This window comes from Gasterosteus aculeatus, chromosome 18 (genome assembly GCF_964276395.1).
Source record: "Gasterosteus aculeatus chromosome 18, fGasAcu3.hap1.1, whole genome shotgun sequence".
In the NCBI taxonomy this organism is placed as follows: Eukaryota; Metazoa; Chordata; class Actinopteri; order Perciformes; family Gasterosteidae; genus Gasterosteus; species Gasterosteus aculeatus.
The window spans coordinates 14,056,494-14,078,305 of NC_135706.1; the positions used below are offsets into that span (position 1 = coordinate 14,056,494).

General features: G+C 45.4%; 2 protein-coding genes across 2 annotated transcripts; both read right to left on the bottom strand.

Annotated features, from left to right (window-relative positions):
- Positions 1-7,578: 7,578 nt before the first annotated feature.
- LOC120808435 (G-protein coupled receptor family C group 6 member A) lies at positions 7,579-13,339 on the bottom strand. The gene is made up of 6 exons (XM_040161350.2): positions 13,134-13,339; positions 11,336-11,627; positions 10,324-11,166; positions 9,985-10,197; positions 9,111-9,228; positions 7,579-8,923 (listed from the first exon to the last, which is right to left on the bottom strand). Exons 1-6 carry the CDS (start codon positions 13,337-13,339, stop codon positions 7,791-7,793), a joined length of 2,805 nt encoding a protein of 934 aa, XP_040017284.2. The 3' UTR covers positions 7,579-7,790.
- A 3,466-nt stretch (positions 13,340-16,805) lies between these two features.
- On the bottom strand, positions 16,806-21,180 carry pcare2 (photoreceptor cilium actin regulator 2). The gene is made up of 2 exons (XM_040161351.2): positions 18,167-21,180; positions 16,806-17,398 (listed from the first exon to the last, which is right to left on the bottom strand). The coding sequence occupies exon 1, from the start codon at positions 20,869-20,871 to the stop codon at positions 18,169-18,171; it is 2,703 nt and encodes a 900-aa protein (XP_040017285.2). The 5' UTR covers positions 20,872-21,180; the 3' UTR covers positions 16,806-17,398; positions 18,167-18,168.
- Positions 21,181-21,812: the final 632 nt, after the last annotated feature.

The following is a 21,812-nucleotide window of genomic DNA, read 5'->3' on the forward strand; positions in this document are numbered from 1 at the left end:
ACGCAGACACGGGGAGAACATGCAGACTCCACACAGAAAGGCCACTGGGCGGAATCGAACCCAGGACCTTCTTGCTGTGAGGCGACAGTGCTAACCACCACGCCACCGTGCCGCCGTCGTCGTAACCCACACACACTAAATGCTGGGTAAAGGTTCTCAGCCATGAGCAGCCAGAAGTTCCTATCAAATGAAAGTAAGAGTAACAGGAACTTCAGGTTTCAGAAAAAACATTCTCACCTGGCATTTATTCAGCATGTAACAACATTCTCTGCAAACTGGTTTGTGGGATGAAATCTTCACACCCTAACAGAATATTTTTTCTTTTTCATTGCCTTGACCTAGAACGCGCTTTTCATTCATGCTTTTACAAAAGGACAAAAGGAACTTCTGATAGACAGTTCAACAAAAGAAGAGATACACATACACATAGGAGATAAACAACTGAGTTGTTTGTATGTTTAACAGAAATGTCCATCTCCCTTTGATACACATCATATTTTAACAAGACATTCAGTTTTAGTTCTTATCTCACAGCCTTCCTAAAAGCTGCGTAAAGGTTCTCAGCCATGAGCGGCTAGAACAGGGGTGGGCAAACGTTTTGGCTCAGGGGCCACATTGACTTTTAAAATTTGACAGACGGGCCGGCCGGTATCAGATGGATAGAGAGTGTTTATGTCAACCAATATAAATTATAAGTAAAAGCCAATAACTAAAAAGTAAAGTGAACTTACATTTTAACATAACATTGCATTTCAGTGGGAACAGTTTGGTCCCTCTTTTTTGCCAGTGCATGATAGTTGGTGTCAACTTTGTTCTGGCAATTCTCAGGACAGATCTAAGGGGTTCATCCGTTAACTGGGATCGGTGGCGTGATTTCAACCACCTAAGTAGAGCCAAACAACACCAGCATCCTGTTTGCAAACATGGCTTCGCTTAGTGAAGCATAGAACTCAGCCAGGTTAAGGTTGAACTTCTTCTTTAAGACGGCGTCACATTGAAGATCAGTGAGTGAGTTCCAATTCCAAGTCAACTTGGCTTTGAAGGCTCTCACTCTCTCATATGTGTACATTTTCATGCACAAACTGATCTTTCCCTTGTAGCTTCATGTTCAGCTCATTCGTGTGCGTCAGTGTGTTCACAGCAAAATCACAAAGCCAACCTGCGTCGCTCAGCTCTGGAAAACCGATTGTTATACTGAGCGCGCACGGCGGCGCGGTCCCGTGGGTCCGATGTGCATTTGTTTTTGACGTATAAAACGGACCACGTCTCCGTGGCGCGCTTGCCTGTGGGGGGGGGGGGGGGGGGGGGGGTGACTTTTGCAGTCATCGTGCTTTGGGAAACTCAAGTCGCGAACGGAGAAGCGTTACAGCGGCCGTTCCTATAATTTATGATTCATAATACTCGGCGGGCCGGATCAAAACGCCCAACGGGCCGGGTCCGGCCCGCGGGCCGTTGTTTGCCCACCCTTGGGCTAGAAGTTCCTCGGGAACTTGTTACACGAGTTATTCAAAGCCATTTTCCGGGTTTTGGTGTCGGGCCTCTTTTCTCTTGTCGACCCTTGACTGGGTAAAAAGTCCCTTCAAAAAGTTGATTAACAGGAACTGCTACCTTTCTGTAGCATGAACCGTTCTCTGCAAACTGGTTTGTGAGATAAAATCTTGACAGGCTGACAGATTGCTTTTCTATTTGATTGCCTCTAGATGTAATTTTACATGAAGGGTTTTTTTTATAAATGGTGTAAATGGTGAACAGAATTTGGTTCAGAAACTGAATTGGCAAAAAGGGACAAAAGGAACAGGAAAAGGAACTTCTGATAGTTCAACAAAAGAGGAGATATCGCTCAAGGGAACTGGCTTTAAATAGCAAGATTCTTGTTTCAGTGCGTGCGGCCTTAGAAGCTGAAGTTAACAAGCAACATGCTCACACGTGATAAATATAAATATAAAGTTTAGACTGGAGGTGACCTTTATGAAACACATGCTGAACGTGCCGACTGATGAATCTCACTTCAAACCTATTTAATCTGACCTGAGTAGACTGCCGACGGCACAGACTGAATTTATGAGTTCATAAAAAACACTTGAACAACTGAACCCAGCTATCTGTCTGTAGGTATCTGTAATCCTCGTATTGCAGTAACAGGAACCGAGCAGAAGGAGTTTAAACTGCTGGAGGTCCGTGGATCCGTGGCCTTGTTGATCAGGTCTCTGTTTTTGTGGCACATAACAGGCTCAGTCTGCGTGGCGACAGGGAAATTACCTCTGTCACGTCCGTCCGTCCCGACGGAGGCATCCAGGGGTCTTCTAGTGGGACTTTGTCCTTATCAGGAGGACAGGCGATGTTGTGTGCTTTACACTTTGCTCAGTATCTGTATTAGGTTGAACAATTAGTTTGTTAAATAAAATACCCCTAGCTTATTTTGATACAAGCCGGTTTGTGTGTGTCTCGCCTTTATGTTAAGGGTGGTGTCCGACCGCTCGTAACACGTTGTGTCACTTACAGCTGCTCTCTGCAATGTACCTGCGTGTCAGCATTGCAACATGTGATAACATCACCATTCAGAAAAGGCCCATCTGTCTTTAAACAAACAAAATTACACCATGACAATAGCTGCATTGTCACAGACAGATTGTGACACGCAAAACATTGCGTCTTCAGGGAAGTAAATGAACCATTTCCCGGCAGGCTGACAGTCACACGTCACTGTCTTATTAATATAAAGTGTAAATGGTTTTCTATTGTATTCTGATCAGTGGTTAGTTGTGGGTGAGCATGTGTGTTTGCAGTGTGGCTTTAATACCTCCGCAGTAGATTAGTGATCAACAGTCAGTGGTGCAACGGTCTCAGGGGGACATGCTGTGCTGTTCTCGACTGTTACTCCAGCTTTCCCTCTCAGGCTTGCACAACAAGAGCACTGTTGAACTCTAAAGCTTCAACGCCAATCCTTGGACGCATTTTAAGGATGCTTCAACATCAAATCTCTCTAAAGGACTTTTCCAAGTGTACAGAGAAAGAGTCCTTCTTTCGGAGAGGAACTTTGGTGCTCTTAAAACCCCCACAATCCCAAACAGGCAATTTCTTCAGCTTGGGTGGGATCAGGCGAGAGTTCCAATCCTGTTCACATATTCCATATTTGATATACAAGGCTTCATGTGAAAGGTTGTTAACTGAGCTGCAGCACTGAGGCTCACAGACAGAAACAGATTCAGCATGTTCACCTCTAACTGTGTAAATGAAGGCTCTGTTTTTCAAAGGCCGTGTGGAGGCCTTGAGAGGAGCATATTCATTTCATGAGTTTATAAACCCTCATGTAAAAGGCAGGTTGAAACGGCTGGTTGGCACAGACAAACTAAACACCTCACGGTGAATGACGAGCCAACAAAGGAGCACGGCTGCTATAAATAGTGACCGACAAATGGGTTAAGCGTGAACAGGTGAGCGGGGGGGTGGGGAGTGCAGGTAAAACTGATCTGGGCGGGGCAGCCCATCAAAAAGGTGGGAACACACGGAAGGTGATTGACAGAACGTGACGCATGAAACAGGAAACAAACTAACACATGACGGGAAGGGCCAAGCGGGAAAAACTGCATATTCTGTGTGGATTCCCATTACCTCGGTTACACTGAAAAAAGAGAATAGTTGGACCAACTTAATTAAATTATTTCAATTGGTAACACATAACTTAATTAAGTTTTTCCAAATTAAGTTAACAAGTTATAACAAGTATTAACACAATTTCTTTTAGTCAGATGTAATATTTTGATGGGTTTCAAATCAATGGTCGGCATTACTTTAACTCAAAATTAAAACAAGTTAACCTAAAGTTTACAGTTTTTCCAACTCAATTAATTTGTTCAAAATAATGAATATACCTGTCCTAACAATATCATTTTAAGTTGGCTAAAGGAAAAATGAGACTCGAATCTGATGGTTTTCAAAATGTATTGCATAAATGTAAATACAAATTTGTTTACAACGTATAACCATGAATTTTTCGCGACGTGATTTATTTGCTCCTCCCCTTTCGCTCCTTTCACTTTTTCACGTCCCGCGCGGCTCATTTAATATTTTCCTCATTCGTGACCTGTCACGTCTGTGCATTGACTTTGCATGGAATCTACTCGCACAAATAATATGCTTCGCTTTTGGTGTCAACGCAGCATCAATGTGATCAAATTGGGTGTGTATTGTATTGTTGTGATATCCATTACATTATGTCCAACATGGCCAAGATTACAAAAACATGTAATCAATCCTACCAGCCTCTAGGTGTTTTGGTGGTTATCACAGTTGAGAAAATGTCCCCTTTACAGCAGTACTATAAATCTAGGTTGTTTTTATGTGTGTCCCTTTGACAAGGTGTGCTGACATGCAAATTACTGACAAAACTTACAAGATATGCCTTGATCAGGTTCTCTTCATCTTCTCCAGGAAGACGTTGAGAGCTTTCAGGACACACTCCTGCCGAAGATGAATGTCCTCAGTCTGGGAAAACATAACCTTAATTCATTTCGTTTTTACTAAAATGATGTCCGGAAGCACAGTGTTGTACTTAATCTCAACCACATGTAATTATGACCATTTCAAAGCTCATTTTAAACAGGGGTCTCAAGTGTCACGCACTGAGCGTGACGGACACTCATTTTGGTCTTTAGTCACGCACTCTCACCACACAACCAATTTCTCAGGCTAAAAAAAAAATCTGACTTCGGTCCGAGCCTCATTGGTCCCTCTTCAACCTCCCTGTCGGCCGTAGCTTAGCGTAGCTCCCCTCCGCAAAAAGTTGAGAGCTCTGATTTACAAAGGAAACAGGTGGTGCCAGTAAACGGAGGCTTTCTGAGGCAGCTAAGACCCAATTTCACCTAACGTTTACATAACCACATTACCTTGAGGTTGTGGTGTAATGTTAGTACAAAAAGTTTGACCGTGCAAACCTTGTAATTGACAAGCTAATGTACCAAGACCATGGCTACCAAGTTCACTATTGCTGCCTGCCGAAATCTTCGGTCCGCTATCGCTAGATATGCTAACTGGCATAGCATCAGGGCACTAACATTATAGAAATGTAATAGCTAACGTTAACGTACTTGCCTGCGAAAGTATCTTGAGGCTATGTTATTAGAAGTTCACGCATCATTGGATTAAATTTGTACACACAAAATGTAAAATGTAGCAGTAGACTTGCGGTACCTTCTATCCAAGTCACGTAACGAGATGAGAGAAAATGGAGGCTCAACTGCTGAGAAAAGATCTGAAAAGATGTGGACGTCATGACGTCAGATGCACAACACTAAGCAAAACCTAATTGACGCGGTTTTACTGAAAGGAGAATAGTGGGTTAAGAGAAGAAATCCATCCATCCATCCATCCATCCATTGTCAAACCGCTTATGCTGCACACAGGGTCGCGGGGGGGCTGGAGTCAAGAGAAGAAATTATCATTTAAAATTAATTGAAACCAGAAAAGTACACTGCGATCACTAAAGCAGAGATCTGATTTAGACTCTTTTGAAACATCAACTTCTACTGAAATACTCTTTTTACAGTCTATCCAGCTTATGTACGGCAGACTCCTTGTTGATCTGTTATGATGCTTTTGAATCAGGAATCAGGAATCAGGAAACATTTATTAGCCAAAATATGTCAAACATACAAGGAATTTGTCTTGGCGGTTAGTGCGCGACAGTAGACAGACAAGACAACAGTGCACAAGTAATAAAATAAAGTGGAATGAAATGCTAATGCAATGGGTTAGTAGAATAAGGCTAAGGCTATGGGTTAGTATAAAACAAGGGAATAACGTTAAAAAATGTTAAATATTAAAAAGTTAAAAAGAAAAATATTAAGCATAAAGTGCACTAACGAACAAGTAACAGACAAGAGACAAAGTGACAAGTGACAAAGTGATGAATTGCAGTTAAAGTGACATGTGCGGTATGAAGGGGAGTGACCGGTGGAGTGTTATAGTCAGACAGTGGGGGACCGGGCTCTGTTGATGAGCCCGACTGCCGACGGGAAGAAACTGTTCGTGTGGCGGGAGGTCTTAGTCCTGATGGACCTCAGCCTCCTGCCAGATGGAAGGGGCACAAACAGTTTTTGTCCGGGGTGGGAGGGGTCGGCCGCGATCTTTTTAGCTCGCTTCAGAGACCTGGAAGCGAATAAGTCCTGCAGGGACGGCAGATTGGAGCTGATCACCCTCTCTGCAGAGCGGATGACCCGCTGAAGCCTGCCCTTGTCCTTGGCTGTGGCTGCAGCGTACCAGACGGTGATGGAGGAGCAGAGGATGGACTCGATGATGGCCGTGTAGAAGTGGACCATCAACGTCTTTGGCAGGTTGAGTTTCTTCAGCTGCCTCAGGAAGAACAACCTCTGCTGAGCCTTCTTGTGATGGAGCTGATGTTCAGCTCCCACTTGAGGTCCTGGGTGATGATGGAGCCCAGGAAACGGAAGGAATCCACAATAGTGACGGGGGAGTCACACAGGGTGATGGGGGAGGGTGGGGCTTTGTTCCGCCAGAAATCCACAACCATCTCCACTGTCTTTAGAGCGTTGAGCTCCAGGTTGTTCTGGCTGCACCACGACACCAGATGGTCAGACTCCCACCTGTAGGCGGACTCGTTCCCACCAGAGATTAGTCCAATGAGGGTGGTGTCATCCGCAAACTTCAGGAACTTGACGGACTGGTGGCTGGAGGTGCAGCTGTTGGTGTACAGGGAGAAGAGCAGAGGGGAAAGAACGCAGCCTTGGGGGGAACCGGTGCTGATGGTCCCAGAGGCTGAGACATGTTTCCCCAGCTTCACGTGCTGCTTCCTGTCAGACAGGAAGTCTGTGATCCACTTGCAGGTGGAGTCGGGCACGTGCCGCTGGGAGAGATTGTCCTGCAGCAGAGACGGGATGATGGTGTTGAAAGCAGAGCTGAAGTCCACAAACAGGATCCTGGCGTAGGTTCCTGGGGAGTCCAGATGCTGGAGGATGTAGTGGAGGGCCATGTTGACAGCATCGTCCACAGACCTGTTGGCTCTGTAGGCGAACTGCAGGGGGTCCAGGAGGGGGTCGGTGAGGGACTTCAGGTGGGTCAGGACTAGCCGTTCAAAAGACTTCATGACTACAGAGGTCAGGGCGACGGGTAGTCATTGAGTCCTGTGATCCTGGGCTTCTTGGGGACAGGGATGATGGTGGAGGCCTTGAAGCAGGCTGGTACGTGGCATGTCTCCAGGGAGGTGTTGAAGATGTCAGTGAACACCGGAGACAGCTGGTCAGCACAATGCTTCAGGGAGTGAGGGGAAACGGAGTCCGGACCGGTTGCCTTACGGGGATTTAGTCTTCTAAAGAGCCGGTTAAAGTCTCTCTCCAGAATAGAGAGGGTCGTTGCTGGTGGGGGAGGGGAAGGCGATATAGTTGAAGAGGCGTGAGCACCTGATGGGCTGGGGGAGGGAGGGGAGGGGGACTGCAGCAGGTTGGTGGAGCTGTGGGGGATGGGATCAGGACATTGTCTTTCAAATCTGCAGTAGAACTCAACTTGGTTGTGATGAAGAAAAAAAGGTGCACACATGATTTGAAACAATTTGAAACAAGGCCATAAAAGCATTTTTCATTTAATATTGCTTTTAGTTGCATACAATAGAGTGCTTTTCGGTTGTTTGTACAATGAAGAAATCAACAGCTTCGAGCAAAACACCTTTTTTAGCTTGGATTAACAGCAAAATGACAAAATATTGTCTTTAAAAAGTTACAACTTGAATAATGATATACCACTATAGAACAGTATATACCAAATTTCCAGAACCAGTTTTAGATGGATACACTCCTACGTCTCCTCAGTTTGTTCATACAGGCATGAATCTTGCGATAGGACATCTGCTTCATGAACACTTTTGAATCTGCATGCTTGAGCGTCCCTGTGGTTGTCAACATAGTTGTTGTGCTTGTTATGGAAAACCTGTTACCCCTCACGGTGGGTAAGCCCAGTTCTGGGACATCGCTCTCTGTGCGTATCGCCGGATCAGGTTTTGGGCAGGAGACGCCTCGCCATCTCCTCAGAACACATTCCAGTGTATCCGCCTTCGACCCTCGAAGTGCTTCGTAGCACTTGGGTAAGAAATGGCAGAAGATGACACCGTAGGTGGACACCAGAATGGCCGTAGCCTGCACAGGAGCCGCGTTTTCATGGTTGGTGATATAGACTGGGATAAAACACACCCATACGAACAAGTACATCAGCATGCTGAAGATGATGTAGCCCGTTTCACTGAACTCCTGCGGAACCTTCCTGCCCTTGGCGGCCAAGAAGAAGCCAACCAGTGCCAGCAGCGCTATGTAGACCAACATAACGCCAAAACCTATGTGTGTTGCACCTTCGCTACACTGGATTAGTATGATCATGCTTTGTGGGGACGGAGGCGTGGGATCAATATCAGGGGAGTCCAAGATGAGCCAGAGAAGACAGATGACCCCCTGGAGAGCAGTTAGGCCGATGACGAGTGCGGCTGGCTTGTAGAGTTTGTGTAGGCGCCTGCATGTCAGCTGACCGAAGGGAAGAAAAGCCAGGAAGGTACGGTAGGCCTTGACTAGGATGCAGGACACACACAGGGTGAAGCCCAGGGCATACAGTAACTGACGGGCTCTGCACAGGTGTATATTGGGCTTGCCCATGAAGCATATCACGCTCGCGAAGCTCACCGACAAACCAACCATCATGACGCAAGACAATCTCACCTCGGCCCTTTTCATGGGTGGGGAATCTCTGTACACCAAAAAGATAACGGCGGTAACAAATAAGAGCAAGATGCCAAACACTGCGGCTGCAATCATGATGATGGGATGAGCTTCTGTCCATCGCAGGTAGGACTCAGATCTTGGCCCACACTGGGTCCATCCTTTGAGAGCCCAGGTTCCATTGGGACAAGCTTTGCAGGTGGCAAGATCTGTTGGAGAAGAGGAAGATACATATTAGGCAAAAGAGTGGTTGATTTACCACTAAATCAAATGTTCATTAAGATGAACCTAATTGGGAGAGCTTTGTTCAAATACACTCTGGGCAGCGACAAAACGTCACCTGTAAGTTGGTGGTTTATAAATTAAACCCCAAAACGGTACGTCACAGAGTCCTACCCGGAGCGTCTGAGAAGGTCCCCTCCACACAAAGCGTGCAGTTGTAACAGCAAGATACGTTGAGGATCTTTTTCACCGAGCCGGGGGCGCAGTGGTCTGAGCATCTGTATGGAGGAATCTGAGAGGGCAAAAGGAGAAAGCAAGAGCAGCTGAAACCGAGCAGTCTTTGTTCCACTAAACTACAAATAGCTGAAATGTACTGGGGGTTTATGGCAACAATCAAAGATACATCCCCACATTCTTACAGGTCGGGATACTCGTGCTCCCCAGAGGATTTCTTCAGTATCCATCAATCAATGTAACCACTTCAAACTCTTCTTGAATGCATTCATGGTGTTCAGATACAAAATCACAACATATTCTCAGCCTAATGTTTTAAAACCCGCAGCGCTACGTGAACCTTTAGCGTCAGTTTTGGACGCCACGTTTACACGAACAAAAAAACTCTGTCTTCACAGCAAGTTTAGGTTAAGGAAACAGAACCATTTTGTTGGGTTCAGCAAAAGACTCGCAGGGAAAAATGACAACTTCCGATATTACACAAGAAATTTCCCGGGGGGAAAACTCAATTTCCGTTGCTCCGAGCGTCTAATGAGGACTCAGGTCAAACTCTCGCTAAAGCACCGCGCTGTGCGTCGGTCTCAGACGCCGAGGCACACATCCAATGACGACAGGTTGATCAAATCGGCGCGGTTTCTCAAAGTGAAATGAATCCCTCCAAAGGTTCCTAATCCATAGATGAGGTTTTCAGAGAGTAAAGAGCAGCTTTAAAAGCGTGAGGTGTTTACTGACCACCTGACTGATCACTTTACTGTCCTGACACAGGTGGTAATCAAATCTGTAAGTGGATGTAGTGATAACGTTGTTGTCTTACCGTGGTATTGGCTGTTGAAAACCAGGTGAAGTTTTTATCAACCTCAATTTCTTTATCAAGGACCTGGTATTTTCCGATATTTTGAAATCGTCTGGAATGTCCATCACGTTCCCACATGATAAGGTTGTAATAACTTAAAAAATCACCATTTTTGTCAAAGTTGATATAGTGGTTCTCAAATTCAAACTCAACTTTCTTGAGTTCTTCAAGAAGCTGCAAAGCAAATAGTTGAATGTCAATTAAAATGAGTCCTTTTGCATTAATGAAACTGAAATTGTCACCTTAGCATCCAATTTCCCAAACTGTTATTCATGACAAGTGATGATGATGTCCGCTCACCTTCCATGGGGGGAAGTTAATGTCTCCCGAGCACGAGGAGCTGTTGCACTTCAGTAGTTTCTTCAGAGCATTTGCAGTGGCCCACACTGCTGCTCTGTAAAGGAAGGTTTCCCCCGTATCCAGAGCCCTGACCAGATAGTCATCATTTTGCACTTGGGGATCTGTGAATTTGCACGCGCTGGCGGACTTCATTGTCAGCAGATCGGGTGTGGGACAGTAGGACGGAGGCTTCGTTGAGAAACATTCTGAGCTGCAGTTGAATCTCAGGTTCTTGTATTCTTCGATGAAGCGGTTGTAGCCCCCCGGGGTTGCTGTCAGATTCTTGAGATAGTTGTTGAAGGGTTCGCTCTCTTCAGACACAAACGTGAAGCCCAAGATGTCCCCAACCTCATTGATGCCCTTCATTTCGGAGAGGAACTTACTCTTGGTCCAGGTATCGGTGGAAATCCAGATCCTTGATGTGTTGGTCCCAATCATTTCCTTAAAGAGGAGCTCCACCAGTTCTGCTTTAAGGATGAGCAGCACCACCTGGGCGCCGGAGGAGCGGATCACCTTGGCGACTCGCTTGACGCTCTGCAGGCTGAGCGAATCGTCGAGGTAATGAGGCAAGACCTCCTGGTAGGCCAAACACACGTCATTAGCCTCGGCGTTCCCGAGGAAGCTGTGAAAAGCTTCGCTGCCGTACGCGTCGTCACCGTACACGACCCCGACCCAGTTCCAGCCGAAGTGATGCATCATTCTGGCCACTGCTCTGGTCTGGTGTTCATCACTGGGAACGGTGCGCATGAAAGACGGGTAGCGCTGTTTATTGCTCAGGTCTGGTGCGGATGATGTGCTGCTCAGCTGATGAGAAGATTACAAAATTAATAATTAGATGTTTTTTTAAGTGACCTCAAACACCCAAATTTCCACCCCTCGAATTATGTTTTGGTCTTATTTGCATGGTGTCGGATTTAGAAATGTGCACTCAACACTTTACGTACTTGCTGATCCGACAGTATTTGAGACTCACCAGAGGGACCATGTACACATTCATCAGTCTGGCCACAGCGATGGACACCTCAGAGTACAGAGCTCCCAAAACAATCTTGACGGTGGGCCTGAAGTCGCTGTAGTCACAGATCACATTCAGAGAGCCGTTGACTTGGAGCATGTGGCCCACACCCTGCAACGCCTTGCTCGCAGAGGCACACGTGTCACACATCAAATATCCAAGACGCAGCCCTGGCAGGAAGCCAGCTGCATTTATGGCCTCAATTTCATGGATGGTAGCCAAGGATTTGAGAAATGACTCCAGATTAAAGCTGAAAAAGGGCGCGGATAGAAAAAAATTACAATTTTGTGTAAAATACTAAATAAAATAGCTGTTTAAACCTTTACATGATGAAAATATTGAAAAGACACTTGGTTTGAGGTATTTGAGTTAATTCAGGGAGGTGTGCAAAAGGCTACGCAGGTGGAACCTCCAGTTGAACATGCGGACGAGGAAGGTTTATTAAGAACCTTTAGAATCACAGTGCTGAATAAAACCGGTAAAGGCCGCACCCCCAGAACTATTTGACTCGTCGCCAAGCCCTGCCCCTCCAACATAGACTGGCCAATCGCAGCCTAAGAAACCTTCTCCAGGTTCCCAAAAACATTGTGTAACAATGATACTCGAGGGGTTGGAAGGAAGTATAAATGTGATTCCTAAACTCAATTCCTAAACATTACATTTACATTACATTACATGTCATTTAGCTGACGCTTTTATCCAAAGCGACGTACAATAAGTGCATTCAACCATAGGGTACAAACTCAGGAGAACAAGAAACAAGAAAGTGCAATTTCCTCAAATAAGCCAATTTACAATTTGCTATAGATGAGTGACGTTACAAGTACAATTTAAGTGCTAAAATTTGTTAGTCTTTAGTCGAGGTAGAGTCTGAAGAGGTGTGTCTTTAGTTTGCGGCGGAAGATGTGAAGGCTCTCTGCGGTCCTGATGTCTTCAGAGAGCTCGTTCCACCATTTCGGCGCAAGGACAGCGAAGAGTCGAGACCTAGTCGAGTGTTTTGCTCTCAGTGAGGGAGGGACGAGCAGTTTTGCAGATGCAGAGCGGAGAGTACGGGTTGGGATGTAGGGTTTGACCATGTCCTGGATGTAAGCTGGACCCGATCCATTCACAGCATGGTACGTGAGCACCAATGTTTTGAACTGGATGCGGGCGGCCACCGGTACCAGTGAAGAGAGCGGAGGAGTGGAGTAGTGTGGGAGAATTTCGGAAGGTTGAAGACCAGTCGAGCTGCTGCATTCTGGATGAGCTGCAGAGGTCGATTGGCGGTGGCAGGGAGACCTGCAGGAGGGAGTTGCAGTAGTCCAGGCGGGAGATGACAAGAGCCTGAATCAGTACCTGCGCTGCCTTCTGAGTGAGAAGGGGACGTATTCTCCTGATATTGTAGAGCGTGTATCTACAGGATCGCGTTGTCGCGGTGATCTAAACAGTTAGACATTCTTGATATATCCTTCGTTTTAAATTTCAGTGAGGTTTTTTACTACCGTTTTTTACACCTATAAAATTACTTTTTTACTACTTACTTACAAGTTAACATTAGCAGGTCATGGCAAAACATGCACATATTTACCCACTTTTATTTTTCTTATATTTCTGTAAACATACAATTTATTCATATATCACCAATTTTTTGTTTTATATTTTGTAAAATGTATCATGCCAGTGTTTAAACTGTGAAAAAAAATGAAAAATGTACTTCCCAACACATACCTAAACCATACCATTTAATGTGGCCAATTTAAAATGTCCTCGCACTCACTCTGAGCAGTGGTAGTTTTCAGGTCTGATCCGCACGTGATCCTTCACTTTTCGATGACATGGCAACAAAATGCCAATCACCACGTCCCCGGGAGCCTCGGCGCCGCAGACCGACTCAGCAAAGTCACATCCATCCACAAGAGCCGGGAAGCCGCTCACGAGCATCAGGGCCCAGAAGAAGCGGCGCGGGGGACCACGCATCTGCATCCTGCAGGCCGTATGGGGGGAAAACAAGCACTTCTTCTGCGCGTGGCGGAGCTCGACACGGTGAAGGAACCTGTTGCCAAGTGGAACTGGGAGAAATTGAGTTGAGTACGGAGTAGCAAGTGACTCATTTCTCAGCAGAGCTTCTTCCTGGCGGGGATTCCCTCTGCTCAGCTGCAGAGCGGCTGCTCTATTTTTAATCCCTGGACCAAGGAAATTGATCAAATCAAAACGATTTAATTAAACTTTATTTTACTCTTCAGATATCTCAGGTTGACACTGTTGTGTATCTATAACAATGTAACAGTTCACTGTTACATTTCCAAAAATCCTTTTGTCAAATATTTCTGTGCCATAGACGGACATTTGTATCACACCAGAATGCTGTTTGTTTTTTTATTCAACCCCTTGGAAATAAATTGGCAGGCTTTGCACTCAGCGCTTGAGTATCACACTCTCAACTCGAGCTTGAGGCTCCTCACAGACAGACAGAGACCCTCTGGATTGGTCTTCCAGCCTCCTCCACTCCACTTGGAGTGAACATGGAGAACCTGACACGCTCATCCCACAGGTCCACTTGATGCCCTTAAAGAAGCTCAATCCTGTGCCAGGCCTCTTGTTAACTTTACAGAGGAGCAACAGAAACATTACAAACCAACTTATGTTTCTTGAATATATTCTTAAGCGACCTTGTTATGAAGCACAACCTTCATAATGAGCTCTTCTCTCTGTTGTCATGGAGATCTCCACCAGGCGTGTCTCCAGCGACCACCGGCGAGAGACCTTTTGTGATGAAACCTCTGACAATGCTGTCCTCTGCTGGTGAGTTACAGCCAAACGTGTTGCACATGGCCCTCAGAATAAAGAGGTTTGGCTCTTGAGTTGATCGCTTCATTGATTTTTTTATCTCCATCAATGCTCCATCACGTCGGTCCCCCGAACTTGTAAGTAATCCCTGAATGAAACTTGAGTTAAATGAGAAGAGGGGAACCCACCAGGCGTAAACAATACCACCTCCGGTTATAATCCTTGTGTGCACTGGTTGGATTTGGAGCTGCTTTGCTTCCACAACACGTTTTCTTTCAGACCGGCGGAAGGAAAACATCAAAAACACCTGAATGTGTTAGAAGTTAGAAGTTAGACCAAAAATTTCCATTTCTAAGATACACCAAACTGTCCATAATATTTAGTTTCTTAAGAGGTTTGTTCAAAGACCATTCATAATCAGATCTATACAACATTTCTTTCACACAAACCTGATGGAAATTGATTTTTTTTATGTTTATGGAGTGATGATCCAATTTCCCCTCCAATTTAAACCTTTTGAACAATATGTAAACAAATCAAACAACAACATCCTATGTCAAGATCTCTATTCCGGAAATGAACAAATTAGCATGTTTCGTTTGACCCCTTTTTGACCTTAAGTTTTTTTTAAGTTCAGCTACCACAGCCACGAGCCGCCTCCCAAAACGTATTCAATAAAAAAAGCACCACAAAATTGATCTGGGTCTTTGCACAAGAAGATTATGTGTTACGATCAATCTCACAATATCTACAGAAGTATAAGGAAATTTTCAAGGAATCCGCCGATGCAGTGTGAACCTAAGTTGTCCCTTGCAATGACACACACAGTTCCTGTAGGTCTTGCCATCATGCATGGTGATGCTACTTGTCACAAGATCTTTTACATCCTTTATCAGAGATCCAAACACTAGCTCTTGGCCAAAATACTTAAAGACCTGTTCTTTACATAGCAACACCAGTTGCTATCTTTTTCCTTATCCAAGCGCATTCACAACTTCGAGGGCATCTTGGGCATATTGGGCATCTTGGGCATATCCCCTAAGGACAATTCTTGTTGTTTTTAAAGATTGTGCCATTCCACACATCTCTTAGCACAAAGTCTGAGTTGTCATTTGGGTTTGAATGCCAATATTCAAACACATTTGACCGCATAAGTGATGGAACAATGTCTTTGATGGGAATATATTGCCCAAAACACTCCTTGCCTGACTCATTCTGTCCCCAAAAAATGGGCATTGGCGTAAAATAATCAAAGTTAGCCTTGAAGACAGTTTTTCTTCTCTGGTCTGTTTTTAATGTTTGTGAATTACATTTTCTGAAAAGATCTTCACATTTAACGGTATCAATTACATTTTCTGTCAGTTTTCTGCTACCCCCAGAGTTTTTCCTTGAGTTTGATAAGTAGATGTGACCGGCGGATGTCATGTATCTGTTGATAGCCCTCTATGATCGTCTGAATCACAGAGGCAGGAAGGAGAAATTTGGCTCGCAACTTTAAGTAAAACATAGCCAAATGTCGAAAAAATGTATTCTCTTCCACAGCCTCTGGGCATACAGATCATCAAATTCCATATAACTATCGCCATCAATGTCTCTGGATCGGGATGGATTCACAATAGAGTCCAAATTAGCTCCACCAAGATTAATGACATGAAAAAGCTGAAACCGGTTCGAAAAGTTTGCATTGCCGTAAATCTTTTCAAACACCATGATGCAATTTCATTCAATCAACCATACAGGCCTAGATGTCATTATACAACATCTGAAGTCATCCTCCTGCATCCTCATTAGATATTTTTCCAACACACTTTTTCAAAAATATCTCAAACTGCATGGCCACCGATCTCCTACAAATTGCAAACACATCCCTCCTCTCAGGTGTCTTCCCACAAGCACTTAAAACTGCTGTTATTAAACCTCTCCTAAAGAAGGCTAATCTCGACGCCACAACAATGAAAAATTATAGGCCAATATCAAACCTTCCTTTTTTAAGTAGAATAATTGAAAAAGTCAGGCTTTCGACAGCACCACAGTACTGAAACTGCTCTTGTTAAGGTTTTCAACGAGACACAATGGCAGAATTTCAGTTTTAGTATTACTGGATCTCAGCGCAGCATTTGACACAGTTGACCGCTACTGGACAGACTAATCAACTGGGTGGGACTCTCTGGCACAGCACTTAACTGGTTTGAATCCTACTTGAAAGACCGAAAATACTTTGTCTGTATTATACACATCAGAGCTGAAGAAAATGACATGTGGTGTCCCCCAAGGTTTATGTGAAGCACTTTGAATGGCCTTGTTGTTGAAATGTGCTATACAAATAAAATTGCCTTGCCAAAACAACAAAAAGGGGAAATAAAATAAAATGAGAAGAGAAGTCCGTCAAAATAACTGAATTTAAATAGATGCCACTCGAAATGAAAGACAACAGATGGCAGCATTTCTACACGGAAATCATCTGGAGTTCTCGTTTTTGCTCCATTTGCATGCAACCTAAGTCACGCGAGGGTTAGAGAGCATCATGACTACCTTTGTTTACAAGAAACTCCACAGGGAACCTTCAATGAGATCATTTACATACAGTTACATGTGTCTTATTACGCACTGGGCAAAGATAACAGCTCCTGAACATTTCCATAAAAAGCATTTTCCACAGGTATATTTTTGTATTTTTAATGGAACAACTTTGAGGTTGAAAACATGGTTAACACAGATGGGTAGCCAGTTCAAACCGTCCAAACAGGGAATAGAATACATACAAAAACATTTGAGTCCATCTTATCATTTTTAAATTATTGGCAGACTCTTTGGTTAAAGTATAGCAACTAAAAACAACCCTGTTTGCCACATTTTCCTCCCAGTTTTGGGGTTAGAGATGGAGCTGGAAGGACCACTAGGGCTCCAATCGCAAATTTAATAACTTTAAAAAAAATTAAGGTATTTATAGATTCATCGTATTATTTTAGATAAAGTATGTCTTTAGAAACAAACATATACCAATTTCCCAGAAGTCATTTCAACAGAAAAGTTTAAGAGCTTAACATTCACTTGAATTCATATTATTAATTGACTAACACAGCACAAACCTCTTTGGAAAAAGAAAGGGTCTAACCTCAGAATTCTGCTAATCCATAAACCATTCCCTCCCACCTAATTCCCGTAAGCAACCCTGACCCATCACAGCTGGGCTCTCGACTGCTGTCACAGTGGCACTTGGGTCCAACTGGCCGTCGTCTCCCGTCATCAGGGGGCCTATCAGAGGGCAACAAAGAGGAGGGGAAAGCATTTAAGTACATGGGTGGATTATGGTGGATGGAGCCCAGGAGCTCAGCTAACCGCATGGGTGGAATGAGGCCTAATCCAATGGGGATTAGGCCAGGTGGCTTCTCCCGAGGGAGGAGGTATGAGCTGGTAACAAACAACCACAACCTGGTACAACTGATATGAATCAGAGGTAAACTGTGTGAAAAAGCTTTTATAAACGCTGGTAGTTATAAACTGTATTAAACGCAAGCGACTTACATTGCATTTTTAACCCATGGTTTTTACATTTTGCCCAGGGAGCGGTTGGGTGTTTTGCTTAGGGACATGTCGACTGGGGCATGGAGCAGCCAGGGTTCGAACTGCCAACCTTGCGATTCCCAGCGTACCCCCTCTACTCCATGCGCCATCGTCACCAGCATGATCTACTCACGACATGAATTGAAAGTTTGATTTGTGAGGAGCATTTTATTAGGAAAGAAAGGTCCTCTGGGGTAGCAGGCTCAATGAGGATATATTTACTGTGTGATACAGATCTGCTTTGTGTCTTCTGGGAATGGAGATGCTCAGACACGCTGTCATTCACTTAAGCAGGAAGTAAGGTAGCTGATTGAATCTACCACACAGATGGCTCCTAACTCAAGTAGACAAGCATAAACCCCAAAGTTCAAACTCCACCCTTTTTGGATGCATCAATGACATAAACATTATGAAAATTCTGTCCATATTTTATGGAGTAACTTCTTAAATAATATTCACCTTTATTTTGTGGTTAAAGGCTCCTTCCCCTTGACCCGGGTATGGGCTGAACAGTCGTCTTTGGAAAACTCGGCGTGGGAACAACCAGGCCTCTGCTCTGATTGGGTGCGACGCGTAGGGTCGTCTATCCCCCTCGCGTGAAGCCTCCCCCGGGGGGCCTCACCCCATGGTTTGGGAAGTAAAGAGCTTCCGGGGGGAACGCAGGTCTGAGAGTTCTGTGAGTCCTTCCGACAGAAAACCGAGCGTGCGTCATGAAAGGACACGGATGGAATGATCTCCTCCGTGTTGTTGTCTGTTTCACGTGCCACAGACTTTGGAGAACTTGGGCGAGACGAGGGCCTGGAGGACGACGAAGGTCTGAACGCAGGAGGGCTTGGAAATCTGTGGCACACAGAAGGATAAGATGGTGGAAGGCGGGCTCTGGATACAGGCGGCGCTGTCACAGGCAGGCTGTGCGAGGGCATCTCACCCTCATGGAATTCATGGCTTCCACTTCTTCGACCCCCTCTGTCTTGAGGGGGTGAAGGTCCCCTGCCTTTTAACTCTGTAGTATCTCTCTTGTCGTAAGATTCTCCTGCATTGCTCAGTTGAATCATCTTACGTGCCTGCTGGTAGAGACAGTTAGCCTTCTCTGTTTCTTGATTCAGATCAGTTTCTCGTTGTCGCGCGGCATCCTGTCTGGCAGGTAAGATGCTGATCAATCGTGGCTTCATGCTGGCTCGGTTTGGCAGCACTTCTACATTCTGCACAGACGCTTTGAGGCGCTGACTAACTTTGGTCTTTTGGTTTATCATTGGGAGGACTAAACCTTCCTGTGACCTTTCCTTGTTTCCTGATGTGTCCTCGGTACTCTGGAAGGAATCGTCCATCAGAACCTCTGGGGGCGGAGGTGGTAGGTTGTCCACATCAAGGTCATCCTTGCTTTCAGGCCATCTGTTATTGTTGTTGTTGTCATTGATGACCAACCCCTCCTCGTTGCTTTTTACCGTGTTGGATGACCGAATGATCCCACATTTTCTGGACCTCCTGATATGAGGTGGAATATTAGCCAGGCTCTGCCCTGGTCTACCGTCAACGCCTTGGCTAAAGGTATTTATCAGTCTTCTGACAGATTGGAGCTTGGGTGGTTGGGGTCTCAATGCTGGTAAGGTACCAAGTGATTGGTCTGATCTGAAGGGGCCTCTTTGTGCACTTGCTGATCCACTTACTGAATGCCGTCGTAGACCAGCTCTATGAAGGTTATGATGAGGCCCTGCTAACCCTTTCTTTCGGTTTTCACACATATTTTTCATTCGTTGATCTAAATTCTTCTGGCTCTTTTGTAGGTCCATCATGATGTTCACACACCTGGTGGATGAAGAGTCTTTGGTTGAGGTGACCGCAGTAAGGGGCCGTTCGGCTGAAGACTGCTGATCCTTCATGTAATTTGCACACATGAAAATAAAGGACTGACTGGGATCCGGTGGGGAAGAGTTTGACCTCTTCCTTTCAGGTCTATCACCTTCATCATCCTCATACTCTTCATCTTCATCTTCCTCCTCCTCCTCCTCGTCTTCATCATATTCATTATAGCCCGCCAGGCTAAGTAAATTACCGGGAAGCGTATCGAGTGCGGCACGAATGTTGCTCCCAGATCCACAACTTCCAGATCCGGCGCTCCCGCGGTGGCGGCGGTGCCTTTCTGACCCTGTCAGACTCTCGTTTTCTCCGCCGATGCCGCTGTCCTCACTGTGCAGTGCCGAATCCTCAGCGTTCAACTTCCACGTGGCGGCCTTCTGCACCCGCGTCAGCACTAGCGTGAGCCTCTGCTCGGCTGCCTGCTTGGCCTGCAGCTTCTCGACCAGCAGTTGAGAAAGAGAAGAAAAATACTCCACCGCCTCCTCAAGCGTGGTGTCACCCAGTGCCTGCACAGAGCCCCCCACAAGTTTCATTTTCTCTGTTGAATGCTTGAGCAGCTGCTGTAACAGATCAGGAGGTGGACTAGGGGGGTTGGCTGAGTCAAGCCTGGGTTTAGCTAGCATAACAGCCGGGCCCATCATCCCAGAAGGCAGAGACATGTAGTCCCCGTGCTCCTTCAACATCAGCTCCCCCTCTTCAGCCATCTCCTCTAGAGCCTGGTTGATCTCCTCGAAGTGCAGCACAAAAGCAGACACCGTGGGCTGGAGGGACAGCTGTGTCTGGGCGGCCTGGTCCAGTAGACCCAGCAGGGCTTCGTATTTTGAAATGTTCGGGTTCAGAAAAGCGTAGGCTGCCTGGTGAGCCCTCACCATGGGCGGCGGGAAGTCAAACTTTGCCTGAACGATAGAGGATTTTCTTTGCTTCTCGGCAGACCTTCTCTTGCCTTTACTTTTCTTTCTTTTCTCAAACTTCTTGATCTTGTCTGTTTTTGCAACCTCATTGGTTATGTCTTGGGGTATCGCATTGGCCTCGGTTTCTTCAATGTACTCAGCGTTTTGGCCTCCCGTTGTGTCGGAGGTCAACTGATGATGTTCTTCGGTGAGTAGAGGTAGTTCATTTTCTTTCTCGTGAGTCTCAAAACATTCGCCCTCCTCTTCTTCGGGCCTAGACCCAACACCTTCTTGGGAAATTTCAGCCAACAGAGCATTTGGAGATCCGTCTTGTTGTTCTTCAGCCAGAGGAGCCTGTTGAGATCCAGGGCCTTCTGGCTTTGAAAATAACTTTCCTTTGGATGGAGAGCAGCCCATTTTTGCGCTAAAAAATGAATCAAGAAAACGTTAAAAAATCAAACATTCGTCAGGAGCACAAGTGAAAGCCAACGTGTAAATCCATCGGCCTGGCGGGTGGGTGATGAGACAAGGTCCTCTAGAATCCTCCAAAGACGTCCTTTTGGCAACAGTTTAGACGCCACATGCTAGTTTCAATGTATATTTCTCTGGTTCTTTTATGCTTTCTCTTGAGGATTTTTCGGTGGAGCGGTGCCGGAGTTACTGGCAACCTGTTGAGTGGACTGACTTTCTACCGAGGCTCTCAATCGTGAGGAGCTAAGAGGATAAGACGGATCGGGGGGGGTTGGTTCTTCTCTCTCCGTCAGCACGCACAGATGGTCACGTTAAGTGCATCAACGCGCACACGCTCTCGCACACACACACACGCATGCATTTACACGTAAGACTTTAAGCTCGTCAGGTTAATCAGAACCAAGTTTGTCAGGTGATGTTTTTAGCCTCATCACTGCTGTTGGTAGTTTACATGCAACTAGTGGGTTCACGTAGGAGATAAACAACTGAGTTGTTTGTACAGAAATGTCCATCTCACTTTGATACACATCATATTTTAACAAGACATTCAGTTCTAGTTCTTATTTCACAGCCTTCCTAAAAGCTGGGTAAAGGTTCTCAGGCATGAGCAGCTAGACGTTCCTCTGGAACTTGTTACACGAGTTATTCAAAGCCATTTTTCGGGTTTTGGTGTCTCTTTTCTCTTGTCGACCCTTGACTGGGTAAAAAGTCCCTTCAAAAAGTTGATTAACAGGAACTGCTACCTTTCTGTAGCATGAACCGTTCTCTGCAAACTGGTTTGTGAGATAAAATCTTGACAGGCTGACAGATTGCTTTTCTATTTGATTGCCTCGACCTAGAATGCGCTAATTAATGTATTGTAGATGTTATTTTACATGAAGGGTTTG